The sequence below is a fragment of the Heterodontus francisci genome, chromosome 26 (assembly GCF_036365525.1).
Source record: "Heterodontus francisci isolate sHetFra1 chromosome 26, sHetFra1.hap1, whole genome shotgun sequence".
Classification (NCBI taxonomy): domain Eukaryota; kingdom Metazoa; phylum Chordata; class Chondrichthyes; order Heterodontiformes; family Heterodontidae; genus Heterodontus; species Heterodontus francisci.
This window is the reverse complement of record NC_090396.1, coordinates 20,924,865-20,939,622: the sequence shown is the minus strand read 5'-3', so window position 1 is coordinate 20,939,622 and position 14,758 is coordinate 20,924,865. Positions and strand designations below refer to the sequence as shown.

Below are 14,758 nucleotides of genomic sequence, written 5' to 3'. Positions count from 1 at the left end.
GGAGGTAACCCCATTGACAAACACAAGTGGGGTTCTATTATATTTCCGACAAATCAACACAAACAAAATGGGAACAGCTCCGAGAATATTCCCGATATGTCTTGTGCTCACAAGAGAAGATTTCCGCTGTTCGCCATTTATAGCAGGACTGGAGACCTGTAAATTAAGACTGTGGCTTTAATGTAAGAGATGAACAGAGGAAATCCTCGCCGGTGATGACCTCTGAGCATTTAACATTGGATATTGAGCATGTGCAGACCTTCAGTGAACTGCAACTGGTACAGGCAAAGAGTGTTGTGAAAATTCTCCTAAAAAACGCATCTGTTGTGTCGGTTCACTGGACAGTTTGATGGACATACTCCCTTCCCCCACACTGTTATTCACTCGGAATTGCTGACGAGCCGGGCGGACAGTCATTAAAAACTGGCGTTTGAAGGTCTCGCTCAAGGCAATGTACAAAAAAGGGTTGATGCAGCTGTTGGCATAGCCCAAGCTGATAGCAAAGTTGTATGTATGGAAAAATGTGAGGCTTGGCTTTTCAATACTGAGATGAACCAGTTGAAGGATATAGTAAGGTCCCCAACATACAAAGAAGGTTGAGCAGATGGCCACGGCCATGCGGGTTACTTTCCTGGTTCGCATTCTGAGGTTTCTTTGTGGTAGGGGGGCCACACTTGTGGACATGTGCTGGAGGATCTTGAAGTAAATAATGCAGATAATCACCAGAGGGATGGCAAAGGCCACCATGAATTGGTAAAGTGTAAACCAATAGATATCGGTGGTTGGATTGGGCAGAAGTAGGGCACAACCAACAGTGCCATCTGGCAGTGACATTAATCCGGTATATAGCCACATTGGGATGATGGTCAAGAAGGACATTAGCCAAACCAAGCAGATCACCAAGGTAGCAACAGATGGTGTGCGCATGTAGGTAGATTTCAGGGGGTGAACTGTGGCCAAGTAACGGTCAAAGCTCATTATAGTCAATATGTAGGTGCTGGTGATCTGGCTGTTGCTGTCCAGGGCCGTTATGATGGTGCACATGACAGCGCCAAAATGCCAGGTTCCATTCCCAACAAGCTGATGAATAAGGAAGGGCATCCCTAGAAGGAACAACAGATCCACTAACGACAGGTTGAAGATAAAAATGTCGGGTACCTTGTGCTTGCATCTGAACTTGGTCTTCCTAACAATGGTGTAGATTACGATGCAGTTGCCTATGACACCCAGAAAGCTGATGACCCCAAACACACTTGGCATGATGACATTGGTATATGGTGCAAACTGATTGGATCCTGAAAGAGAGACAGATCAAGCATTTACCTTTAAAGCAGCTTTAAGATGTGCATTTCTTGGTCACATCATGCTTATTGTTCTGAAGCAACAGTCATGTATATGGTACATCTTCCCAGGAAACCACATGGAAGCAGTTACATGGGTGGCAACAACCCCAGATGATTTCTGCATTGTCGAACATGGTCGTGCCTGTCATACTCACGATATGATCCGAGATGACCAATTGTAGCCCATCGTCCCCCGTCACCCTGAACCTTAGCAAAGGTGTTGCTTTGTGTGTCTGTGAAACTTATGAGCAAATCTTGCAAATAAATATTTGGCAAGTCTCTCTTTGAAATTATGGACTATAACCCACAGTGTATCTGAGTCTTTCCAACAGTGAATGATGAGGCTGTGTCCTTCCATCCCATTGAAATGTACAGCCAACTTTACCTAACTATTTATTCATCCCAATTTTTGCTTCCTGATCCTGACTTCTAAGGTTGTTATAAACCTGAGGCAACACCATCCGGGGGAAGTGAGACGGTTTTGGGAGGTTCCCAGTTCTCTGAGCAAAGTGAGAAGAACCCAGTCAGTCCTGGACTTTTATCAGGAGAATGCAGCACTTCTCCCTACCCAAAACATCAAAATATTTACTTGGAAGATGTGACCCTTCCACACATTCCTATACATATACACACAGATCCTTCCACACACTCCGATAGATATACACACAGACCCTTCCACACACTCCGATAGATATACACACAGACCCTTCCACACACTCCGATAGATATACACACAGACCCTTCCACACACCCCTATAGATATACACACAGATCCTTCCACACACTCCTATAGATATACACACAGACCCTTCCACACACTCCTATACATATACACACAGACCCTTCCACACACTCCTATACATATACACACAGACCCTTCCACACACTCCGATAGATATACACACAGACCCTTCAACACACCCCTATAGATATACACACAGATCCTTCCACACACTCCTATAGATATACACACAGACCCTTCCACACACTCCTATACATATACACACAGACCCTTCCACACACCCCTATAGATATACACACAGACCCTTCCACACACTCCTATAGATATACACACAGACCCTTCCACACACTCCTATACATATACACACAGACCCTTCCACACACCCCTATAGATATACACACAGACCCTTCCACACACTCCGATAGATATACACACAGACCCTTCCACACACCCCTATAGATATACACACAGACCCTTCCACACACTCCGATAGATATACACACAGACCCTTCCACACACTCCTATAGATATACACACAGACCCTTCCACACACTCCTATAGATATACACACAGACCCTTCCACACACTCCGATAGATATACACACAGACCCTTCCACACACTCCGATAGATATACACACAGACCCTTCCACACACCCCTATAGATATACACACAGACCCTTCCACACACTCCGATAGATATACACACAGACCCTTCCACACACTCCTATAGATATACACACAGACCCTTCCACACACTCCTATACATATACACACAGACCCTTCCACACACTCCGATAGATATACACACAGACCCTTCCACACACTCCTATAGATATACACACAGACCCTTCCACACACTCCGATAGATATACACACAGACCCTTCCACACACTCCTATAGATATACACACAGACCCTTCCACACACTCCTATACATATACACACAGACCCTTCCACACACTCCGATAGATATACACACAGACCCTTCCACACACTCCTATAGATATACACACAGACCCTTCCACACACTCCGATAGATATACACACAGACCCTTCCACACACTCCTATACATATACACACAGACCCTTCCACACACTCCGATAGATATACACACAGACCCTTCCACACACTCCTATACATATACACACAGACCCTTCCACACACTCCTATAGATATACACACAGACCCTTCCACACACTCCTATACATATACACACAGACCCTTCCACACACTCCTATACATATACACACAGACCCTTCCACACACTCCTATACATATACACACAGACCCTTCCACACACTCCTATAGATATACACACAGACCCTTCCACACACTCCGATAGATATACACACAGACCCTTCCACACACTCCTATAGATATACACACAGACCCTTCCACACACTCCGATAGATATACACACAGACCCTTCCACACACTCCTATAGATATACACACAGATCCTTCCACACACTCCGATAGATATACACACAGACCCTTCCACACACTCCTATAGATATACACACAGACCCTTCCACACACTCCTATACATATACACACAGACCCTTCCACACACTCCTATACATATACACACAGACCCTTCCACACACTCCTATAGATATACACACAGACCCTTCCACACACTCCGATAGATATACACACAGACCCTTCCACACACTCCTATAGATATACACACAGACCCTTCCACACACTCCGATAGATATACACACAGACCCTTCCACACACTCCTATAGATATACACACAGATCCTTCCACACACTCCGATAGATATACACACAGACCCTTCCACACACTCCTATAGATATACACACAGACCCTTCCACACACTCCGATAGATATACACACAGACCCTTCCACACACTCCTATAGATATACACACAGACCCTTCCACACACTCCTATAGATATACACACAGATCCTTCCACACACTCCGATAGATATACACACAGACCCTTCCACACACTCCTATACATATACACACAGACCCTTCCACACACTCCTATAGATACACACACAGACCCTTCCACACACTCCTATACATATACACACAGACCCTTCCACACACTCCTATACATATACACACAGACCCTTCCACACACTCCTATACATATACACACAGACCCTTCCACACACTCCTATAGATGTACACACAGACCCTTCCACACACTCCGATAGATATACACACAGACCCTTCCACACACTCCTATAGATATACACACAGACCCTTCCACACACTCCTATACATATACACACAGACCCTTCCACACACTCCTATACATATACACACAGACCCTTCCACACACTCCTATACATATACACACAGACCCTTCCACACACTCCTATACATATACACACAGACCCTTCCACACACTCCTATAGATATACACACAGACCCTTCCACACACCCCTATAGATATACACACAGACCCTTCCACACACTCCTATAGATATACACACAGACCCTTCCACACACTCCTATACATATACACACAGACCCTTCCACACACTCCTATACATATACACACAGACCATTCCACACACTCCTATACATATACACACAGACCATTCCACACACTCCTATACATATACACACAGACCCTTCCACACACTCCTATACATATACACACAGACCATTCCCCAAACTCCTATAGATATACACACAGACCCTTCCCCAAACTCCTATAGATATACACACAGACCCTTCCACACACTCCTATAGATATACACACAGACCCTTCCACACATTCCTATACATATACACACAGACCATTCCCCAAACTCCTATAGATATACACACAGACCCTTCCACGCACTCCTATAGATAGACACACAGACCCTTCCACACACTCCTATAGATAGACACACAGACCCTTCCACACAGTCCTATATTTATACACACTGACCATTCCCCAAGCTCCTATAGATATATACATCAACCATTCCACACACTCCGATAGATATACACACAGACCCTTCCACACACTCCTATAGATATACACACAGACCCTTCCACACACTCCTATAGATATACACACAGACCCTTCCACACACTCCTATACATATACACACAGACCCTTCCACACACTCCTATACATATACACACAGACCCTTCCACACACTCCTGTAGATCTACATACAGACCCTTCCATATTCATTGGAATTTAATGCCCCCTCCATGCCGGGAGCGAGCTCGGAGGTAGTGGGGGTATACAAAATAGGACGTGAGGCGTGGACGGGTGCGCTTTGCCCATCGCCTTCAATCGCTTTTTTACCAGTGGCAGGGGAGGCGGCAGACAGCCTGCACTTAGGCCCTTTGAGGTCCTGAAGTGGCCTATTAATTGCCACTTAAGGGCCTCTCCCTACCACCGCTGGTATTTTACCAGCGGCGGACAGGCACTTCAGCACCTAGTATTACATGGTGGCCTCATTGTGACCTTGGGGGTGCTCTCCTGATCAAGCACTCTGTGCCCCATGAGGGGCCCCCCTGCAGCACTGGCCTCCCCTCCTAATACAACGCCTTGCTATTGGCACTGCTGCGACTGAAGAGCTGCTGGCCTTTTGATTGGTCAGCAGCTCTTAGAGGTGGGACTTCCTGCCTCAAAGGAGTGGAAGCCCCTACTAAAGCCAATTCAGGCCTGAGCCGCGCAAAATAGCAGTGTGCCTTGCGGGCCCAGCAGAGGATGGCTCACCATTGGCAGGGACACTGTCTCACTGTTAAATTCCGGTCAAACATACAGGCATGGGGCTGGATATAGTTGCAGTGGCGGGGTTCCCGGTGCCAGGCCGAAAAGGCGAGGGGAACCTGTCTCGACCTTTAGGAACCCCGTGGTGCAATTCAATAGCACTCAGGCACTTAAGTGCCCGGTGCCAAGATCGCCGTGCCTTTAAAGACAGGAACCACACTTCCAAGAGCTGCTGGCCCTCTCAGTAGTATCAGCAGTGCCACCGGGAGTGGTGGCCACTGCCAGAACTACAGGAGGTCTGGGAACACACTCAGCACTGGAGACCGAGACAAGAGGGTGGTGAGGAGGGGTCACCAGGGCCATTCCAGGAGGCCCTGATGATGGCTGGGGGTGGGGGGGTGAGTGGAGGGGGAGGGGGAGCAATGAGGATGGGGCCTTGTTAACAGAGGGGAAGCCTTTGCTGGCGGGGGCCCTCCATGGGCCACAGATTGCCCATGGAGGAGGGCTTCCGCACCCCATACCCATAGGGCAGTGGCCTCATTTCACTGGGCGCCCCTCCCCCCCATGTATGGAAGGCCTCCTTGCCACTGGGTTAATTCCAACAGCAGTGAGAAGAGGCCTTTACGTGGCTAATGATTGGCCAGTTAAGGGCCTCAATTGACATCTGGGCGGAAAAGCCATCTCTGTCTCTTGCCTCCCGTTGCAATTCTATGGGCCCATTAGATCCATCCCATGCACTCAGACTCACACACTCATACAGAATCAGACACATAGACATGTACTTACCTACATGCATACAGTCAGATACCCACACATCCACAATCAGACAAATTTTTCACAGGCTCTGAGTAAATGCTGCAATACTGCCTACAAATCAAAGAGGTGGAAGGAAAATTCTAACTTCAGTAGAACGGAAACCTTAGTAGCTCTCCCAAGGACTCAGTGAGTAAATCCACTGTCTGGTGTAGTATTCTACTATACAAAACAGGGTTGATCCCAGTAATAGGGATCTGATGACATTTCTGGGGATTAAGTAGGCTTCAAAATTGATCTGCATTCCACAGGCAGAACAGTCTGTGCTTTTTCCAGGAGCTGTACCAGCACACTCACAGACTGGTCCTTAATTAAAAGCTCAAGCTCATTGGGTTTTTGAGTGTGTAACTTATGGAGTAGGGACTGAAAATTCATTCATGTTTATCATAAAGATCTTCAACATTCAAAACTAAGGTATTCCCGTTGCAATATAACAGAGAGACTGGTGAAGATCAATGCCTTTCTGCAGTGCCCCACTTTATTCTTACTGATCTACTGAGTTAATCATGGTCTATCTCTATCACTATTAGCTACTGACTTCATTAGTGTCTATCTCAATTCTTTCCCTACATTAAACCTACCATCTACAGAGTGAATCATTGTCTATCTCCATCCTTACCCTATATTATCATTGTCAGCTACTGAGTTCCTTACCCTCTATTTCTTATTACTCTACACTATTACTAACCGTCTGCACATCAGAGGTGTCAGCTGTGGCTCAGTGGTAGCACTCTTGCCTCTGAGATGAAACATTGTGGGTTTAAGCCCCATGCTGGAGCCTTGAGTGCATAATCTAGGCTGATATTCCCTCATGGAGAGCACCTGGAGACTATCAGAGATGTTAAATCGAAGCCCATTCTGCCCTCTGAGATAAATGTAAAAGATCGCATGGCACTATTTGAAGAACAGTCGGGGAGTTTATCTCTCAACCAATGTCACTAAAACAGATTATTTGATCATTATCTCATTGCTGGTTGTTGGCACTTACTGTGTACACATTTGCTGTTGTGTTTCCTATATTATAGCAGTGACTACACTTCAAAAGTACTTTATTGGCTATAAAGTGCTTTGGGAGAACCTGAGGTTGTGAAAGGAGTTATACAAATGCAAATATTTTCTTTATCTGATGCTTATTAACGTCGATATTATTATTCTACACTATCTGTCTAGACAGCTGATATTTATAACTGTCTTTATATAATCATTACCCCACAGTGTATTAACATTTAGTTGCTGAATGTCCAGTTTTCAAATGGATGATTCAGCATTTTAATGGACTGTCAGAGAACTTTTTTAATGTAAACTCCCCCTTCACTATTTTCAATAATAACATTCTTTTCCATACTTCCATAATTTGGAGGTGCTAATTATTGAGATTATTAAGGTTTTCAATTATTTCTCATCAGGAGTAGGGGGAGATGGTGGTGTAGTGGTATTGTCACTAGACTAGTAACCCAGAGCCCCAGGCTAATGCTCTAGGGACCTGGGTTTGAATCCCACCATAGCAGATGGTGGAATTTTTTTATAAATGACATAAGGGGATATGAGGATAGTGTTGGAAAAAAAACATTGAAGTGGAAGATCAGTCATGATCATATTGAATGGCAGGGCATGCTCGATGGGCTGAATGGCCTACTCCTGCTCCTATGTTCCTACGACTCAGAACTGAAGCTTTGATCCCACTCCAGTACTGACTCTATCCAACCCTTATCTGACCTCCATCCAATCCTGATCCCTCTCTATTCCAATGTCTATCTGCTTGATCCCACTCCTTGTCCCAAGTCCGTTCTACTTCCTGACCAATCCATATTTCAACTCCAGTCCCACCTCTACCCCATCTCTTGACCCATGTCCATTCTACTCCTGTCCCATCTCTATTCTACCTTCAATGCCATTCCTGTCTCACCCACTCCCTCCACTCCATTTCCAGCCTTGTTTCTGTCTCACACCTGGATTTGGACTTGGTAAAAGATACATCTCTGCAACCCTACTGCCTGTAGTTTATTTTTAATCTTTTGTGACAGTTCTTAGTGCGGCTGGGACAGGTGTTCCTGCGTTTTATCCCATTGGCTTCTGGAAATACAGAAAGGCCAGGAGCAATTACACTGGGCAGCAACCTGCAGTAAGGTCCGCTAATGCGCAGCTCTGCTCGGTAAATTCACTGGTGTTATAGTCTTGTCGCCCAATTTCCTAACTACACTCCATTCCAGCATCACTCTTTGTTGAAGTGTGAGGTCAATCAGTTTTGTGTTCAAACTTAAAAGCTAGATTAATCTATGTCTTGTATACATTAAGTTTTTTTAAAAAACTTTATTCTCTGCTTAGTCCGTCGTTATTTCGTTTCCTTTCCCCCCAGTTTTTTTCTTTTCTTACTTCTGGCTTCTCTCGGGTTTTCACCCTGAGTCACAGCCCTACCCCTTTAAAACAAAATATGTCCCAATTGCGATTAAGGCTGCTTCAGGTGGAGTTACCAGTGCTTTATATGCAGTTTTCCCTTACCTACGAGCGACTCCTTACCGGGCCGGTTTTCCAGACTTGCTGTCGATCCATTTTCCGAGATGATGAATTGGGAGGAATTTGTTCGCCAGGTTTTCGACTTTTCCATTTTCAGAAAAAGGACGAGGAAAAATAAACCTGTTGAATTCGGAGTTTGAGCCCTGAAAAAAAAATCCACAGTGATTTACAACAGAAGGAATTCCACATTTCTGGAAAATCAATAAATATCCATAGCTCCTGAACACATTTTCTCAATCTGTTTATTTGACTGCTGAATAAAACCCAGCTCTTTGAAAAAGAATTCTCTCAATGCCTCTAATCCCCAAATCTGTAATCGCGGGACTATTCGGGTTTCTGTCAGTGATACCTTCCGATCTGCCAGTCCCTTTTTGGATTGTTGCCAATATCTTCTGATTGACCCCTTCTCCCTTCCTCCTAATTCTCTCTGGACATCTCAGTCCGCCCTTCTCTCCGCTCAACTCAATCGGCTCCTGCATCTTTCCTCTCCATTTAAAGGGTCTCAGCATCTGGCGTCATCGAGCTGGGGGTGACAAACTATTGGAGGGGAAGGCAATAGCTGAGGAAGGTGGAGAATGAGAGAGAAAGACAAGGAGAGAAAAGTAGAGATACAAAAGGGAAAAGGGAATGACATGAAAATGGGGGGGGGGGGGGAAGAGAGAGAGGAATAAGAGAAAAATGGAGGGGGTGAGAATTATAGGAAGCAGAATGAGGGTAGCAATGAAAAAATAGGGAAATGTGAGAAGCAGAGCAAACGAGAGTTAGAGAGAGCAGGAATTAGAAAGATATAGAGGGGATTGAGAACAAGAGAGCAGAGTGAGGGAGAATTAAAGGTTGGCGACCTGACCCGAACCCAACTGGACCCGACATGTGTCGGGTTCGGGTCAGGTTGGGCCGCATTTCCGGGTCGGGCATTCGGGCTCGGGTCGGACACACTCTATCACAACCTCAGGTAAGTGGCTCCAATGTTAATGTATTTTTGGGGCTTGAAAGGTGGTTTTGTTCCAATTATTTTAAGCTTGTGCAGATAAGCAACAAAGTGAAAAATGGAAGGTAGGTTAACTGATAGTCGGGCCGGGCGCAGGAAAAAATGGAAGGACTCGGGCCGGGTCGGGCTCGGGGTAGGATGTGGTTCTGTTGGGCTCGGTTCAGGTTTCATTTGCAGACCCGAGCCAGCCTTTAGGGAGAATGAGAGAGAAGGATAGGCTTGCAATTAGAGAAAACTAGAGATAATGAGAAAGAAGCAATGATGGATAAGCCATAAATAGAGCTGTACATTCATGAAATCAAAATGCACAAGCAAGGGTCACTCACACTGCATACCCACATTTTGATTTTGAGAGGACTTGACAGGGTAGATGCTGAGAGGATGTTTCCCCAGTGAGGGAATCTAGAACTGGGTGCATAGATTCAGAATAAGGGGTCGCCCATTTATGACAAAGATGAGGAATTTCTTCTCTCAGAATTGTGAATCTTTGGAATCCTCTACCCCATAGAGTTGTGGAGGGTGAGTCATTGAATATATTCAAGGCTAAGATAGACATTTCTTGAACTTTTAGGGGAGTCAAAGGTTCTGCGGAACAGGCAGGAAAGTGGAGTTGAGGCTAAGATCAGATCAGCCGTGATCTTGTTGAATGGCAGAGCAGGCTCGAAGGGCCGCATGGCCTGTACTCCTGCTCCTATTTCTCATGTGCTAATGTTTTCTGATTGTGATCTCACATTGCTTTTTGGGGGGACACCTGAGAAACAGGGCTGCATTTTTTGAGATCAGAGGAGAGTCCGCGAATAAAGTGCAGCTCCAAGTTTCCTAGATATGGGGACATCTACCAAGGCAATACAGAATGCTTTACCATGTGCTGTATTCATATGTTTCAGTGTGATAGCTTAAAGTGTTGCAGCTGTCATCAGAAGCCACACTTAGCTCTTTTAATGACACAGGTATGATTGCGCACTGGCATACCAATAAAGGTAGCATTTTAAAGTGTCTCATTATCTTTGTACTGTCATAACTATCTTTGGCACAGCCAATCCAATGCAACGTTAGTGACATTTTGCTGCTAATCCCATCAACAATTTTGCCATGCTACTATTCCAGGGAAAGGTGACCTTTTATTATAGAGTCCACATTGGTACCAAGGGTGGGGGAATACAATACAATGAAATCCCTGGCAACTTTTGAACATAGGATAATGGTCATCAACGCTAAACCAATTAAAAGTGCTCCTCATCAGGAAGTGGGAGGGAGGTACTCACTAGCTGGGGTGCTCCAACTTGAAGCAGAGGAAAAGATAGGACCTTGGGGAGAGAGTGGGGTGCTGTTTCATTTTCCATTGCCTAGACACAATGGGCTGAATGGCCTCCTTATGTAATGTAAACTTGAATTGATCGTCCTTCTCTTGATTGTAGAACAGATACCATGATTGGGTCTACAGTGTCAACAATTTTGCAGATCATGACTTTAATAAGCAATAGTAAACTGGAAACGTGCACTGATGTATTCACCAGAGTATCATCGGCTCTAATTACTGATCATGTTGAAGGGGCCAGCAGAAACCACAGCTGCTCCGCACATCAGAGGGCCCTGGTGTCATCTTTTAAACCAAATACCTTGATTCCTTTCCTGTGATGATAGGATGAATGGATCCATGGTTGTCTAGTATGGAGTCTGCATTCCAGCACTATTCGCAGCTAGTGCACAAAATCCATTGAAGACTAACTACAGACAATCTGAGAGATACACATTCTTCTGTCTTCTGTTAGATGGTCTGCAAGGACAGACAGAGGAGTAGCTAATATATAAAAAAAGAAAGACTTGCATTTAAATAGCACCTTTCATGACATCAGGATGCCCCAAACCACTTTACAGCCAATTGAGTGTAGTCACTATGATAGCAAACATGGCAGCCAATCTGCACACAGCAAGCTCCTACAAACAGCAATGTGATAATGACCAGATCATATTTATGTGAAGTGATGTTGATTGTGGGATAAATATTGGCCAGGACACTAGGTAGAACTCTCCTACTATTCTTCGAAATAGTAACATGAGATCTTTTACATCCGCTTGAGACAGAAGACAGGGTCTCAGTTTAACATCTCATTAAAAGATGTACCACAGTCACTCAGTACTGCATTGGATTTACTTGTACTTCTTTCAATTTAGTATACTGTATTCGCTGCTCACAATGTGGTCTCCTCTACATTGGGGAGACCAAACACAGATTGGGTGACCGCTTTGCGGAACACCTCCGCTCAGTCCGAAAGCATGACCCCGAGCTTCCGGTTGCTTGCCATTTCAACACTCCCCCCTGCTCTCATGTCCAAATATCTGTTCTGGGCTGGCTGTAGTGTTCCAGTGAACATCAATGCAAGCTCGACGAACAGCATCTCATTTACCGATTAGGCACACTACAGCCTGCCAGACTGAACATTGAGTTCAATAATTTCAGAGCTTGACGAGCCCCCCTTTTAATTTTCAGTTATTTTTTATGTTTTCATTTTATTTTATTTTAGTTTGTTTCATCAGTCATTTTTCTTACCATGTGCCTGCCCACTGTTTTTATTCATGTTTTTGCTTTGGGCCAGGGCTGTTAATTTTTCTGCCCATTAACACCTCTCTGCATTAAGGCTTTGTCTTTCAGCGCACCATTAACATACCGTTTGCCTTTTTTCCATGACCTTCTGGTCAGTTATTCTCTGTGACATTGTCCTATCAACACCTTCACTTCTGTTATCTCTTGCCCCACCCCTGCTTTACTTGCTTAAAACCTATTACATTTCTAGCCTCTGCCAGTTCTGATGAAGGGTCACTGACCTGAAACGTTAACTCTGCTCCTCTCTCCACAGATGCTGCCAGACTTGCTGAGTATTTCCAGCATTTCTTGTTTTTATTTCAGAAAAGTGCCGCCCTACTGTACCAAGGGGACATTTTCAAAATTTCACACCAACCATCCTGTGGCATTGAGTGTTACATTCGGGAGAAGTCCTGTGCTGTAGGGATTAAGCCCACTGGGCTGAGACTACTAAATTCATTTCACATGGGACTCCATGAAGGAAAAGGGTGATTTTTCCATCCCATCAGTCTGGATTGCATTCAAACTCAGGTCCCAGCTGTGAAAGGCAAGGGGCTAATTCACTGGAGCACCCCTATCTATGAAAGCATTTAGTTGAAAAGCTCTGCATTTGTTGGGGCATCGAATCCTATATCTCTTTTCACTGGAGAGCGGTTCCTCTTAATCAAACTGAGTGTGTGAAAGCTTGGTGTTGATACTCTGAAACAGAGTCAGTGCCCTCACAATGAATAGAAACAATTTACAAAATAGACTTTCAAAAACATCTTGTGTCATAAGATTCAGTTGCTGGGTTTTGTGCTTTTATCTGTCATCTATATATTTTTTGAAAGTCAAATAACCATCCCTTGTTATATAAATTGAAAGATAATAAATTAGAGCATGCAGCTGTTCTTCCTCTCTCAAAATGGTCTGAAAAATCATTTGCTGCATATTGCTGAAACATCAGTGATAAAGTGCATGGCACTTCAATGCAGCACACACTGTATAATGTTCTGAGTAGCATCTGAGTATTGCTTTGTAGGGGAAACTAATTGGGTGTGGAGGACTTTCTTTTTGTCGGTGAGTCTTGTTCCTGTCAAGATAAAGAATGTGAGTTTGAAGAATGGACCATTTTCCAAGTCAGCCAGCATTTTCAGTCTGGCCCTAAGCCATGTGACATGGTGCCCTTGACAACCTATGAAGAGCGAAAACTTTCATCCCATCTGTTTGAGGTGATTTCATCCCAGATCCCAGAGAAAGAAGACTCAGGGGTAGATTTAAGCGCCCTGACCAGTGACCATTGCCGTGCCGCCATTGGGCTGCGGGCATGTCCATTCTGCATATTAAAATGGCCATCCCCCCCCTGAAATGGGGGCAGCCCAGCGCTAGGTATGACCTGTTTGGGACGCCATCAGCCGGATTGAGAGTGAGAACGGGATGGTAGGTTTTTAACCCAATGCGATTTTCAGAGTATCACCAGGTGGAGAAGGCAAAAATCTCCCACGGTAGTGGAGGGGAAATTCCGGCCGATGTCTTTATCTTCTTGGACACAATTGGAAGAAAATTTCAAACATACACCCAGACTGTATCCTTAACTTTCCCAAAGTCTTCGCTAAGTAAGTTAGTAAGCTCAGTCAAGTAATATCAGTCAAGAACTTCACAGGTATGATCCCCAGTCTTTTTCTTTCTTTACTCATTCTCGGGATGTGGGCATCGCTGGCAAGGTCAGCATTTATTGACCATGTGTAATTGCCCTTGAGAAGATGGTGTTGGCGGTGAGCTTCCTTCTTGAACCACTGCAGTCCTTGTGGTGAAGGTGTTCCAGCACTGTTAGAAAGGGAGATCTAGGAATTTGACTCAGTGATGATGGAGGAATGATATATTTCCAAGTCAGGATGGTGTGTGACTTGGAGGGAAACTTGGAGGTGATGGGGTTTCCATACACCAGCTACCCTTGTATGTCCAGGTGGTGGAAGTCACAGGTTTGGGAGGTTCTGTTGAAGAAGCCTTGGCATGTTGCTGCAGTGTTGGGAATAGCGCACACTGCAGCCTCGGTGCAGCAGAGGTGGGCGAGTCTGCTGAATTAAATGCGAC

General features: G+C 44.9%; 1 protein-coding gene across 1 annotated transcript; it reads right to left on the bottom strand.

Moving 5' to 3' along the window:
* Nucleotides 1-261: 261 nt before the first annotated feature.
* Nucleotides 262-11,163, bottom strand: LOC137384494 (melanin-concentrating hormone receptor 1-like). Its single transcript, XM_068058632.1, has 3 exons — nucleotides 10,964-11,163; nucleotides 9,099-9,256; nucleotides 262-1,295 (listed from the first exon to the last, which is right to left on the bottom strand). The coding sequence occupies exons 1-3, from the start codon at nucleotides 11,161-11,163 to the stop codon at nucleotides 262-264; spliced, it is 1,392 nt and encodes a 463-aa protein (XP_067914733.1).
* Nucleotides 11,164-14,758: the final 3,595 nt, after the last annotated feature.

Excerpts from the sequence above, each read along its gene's own strand:
- LOC137384494 (XM_068058632.1), bottom strand. The coding sequence starts at position 11,163 with ATGTCACTAACGTTGCATTGGATTGGCTGTGCCAAAGATAGTTATGAC. Across the intron at positions 9,257-10,963 it reads ACATATGAATACAGCACATG|GGCTCAAACTCCGAATTCAA; the intron begins GTAAAGCATTCT and ends TTTTTTTTTCAG. Across the intron at positions 1,296-9,098 it reads CGGTAAGGAGTCGCTCGTAG|GATCCAATCAGTTTGCACCA; the intron begins GTAAGGGAAAAC and ends TCTCTCTTTCAG.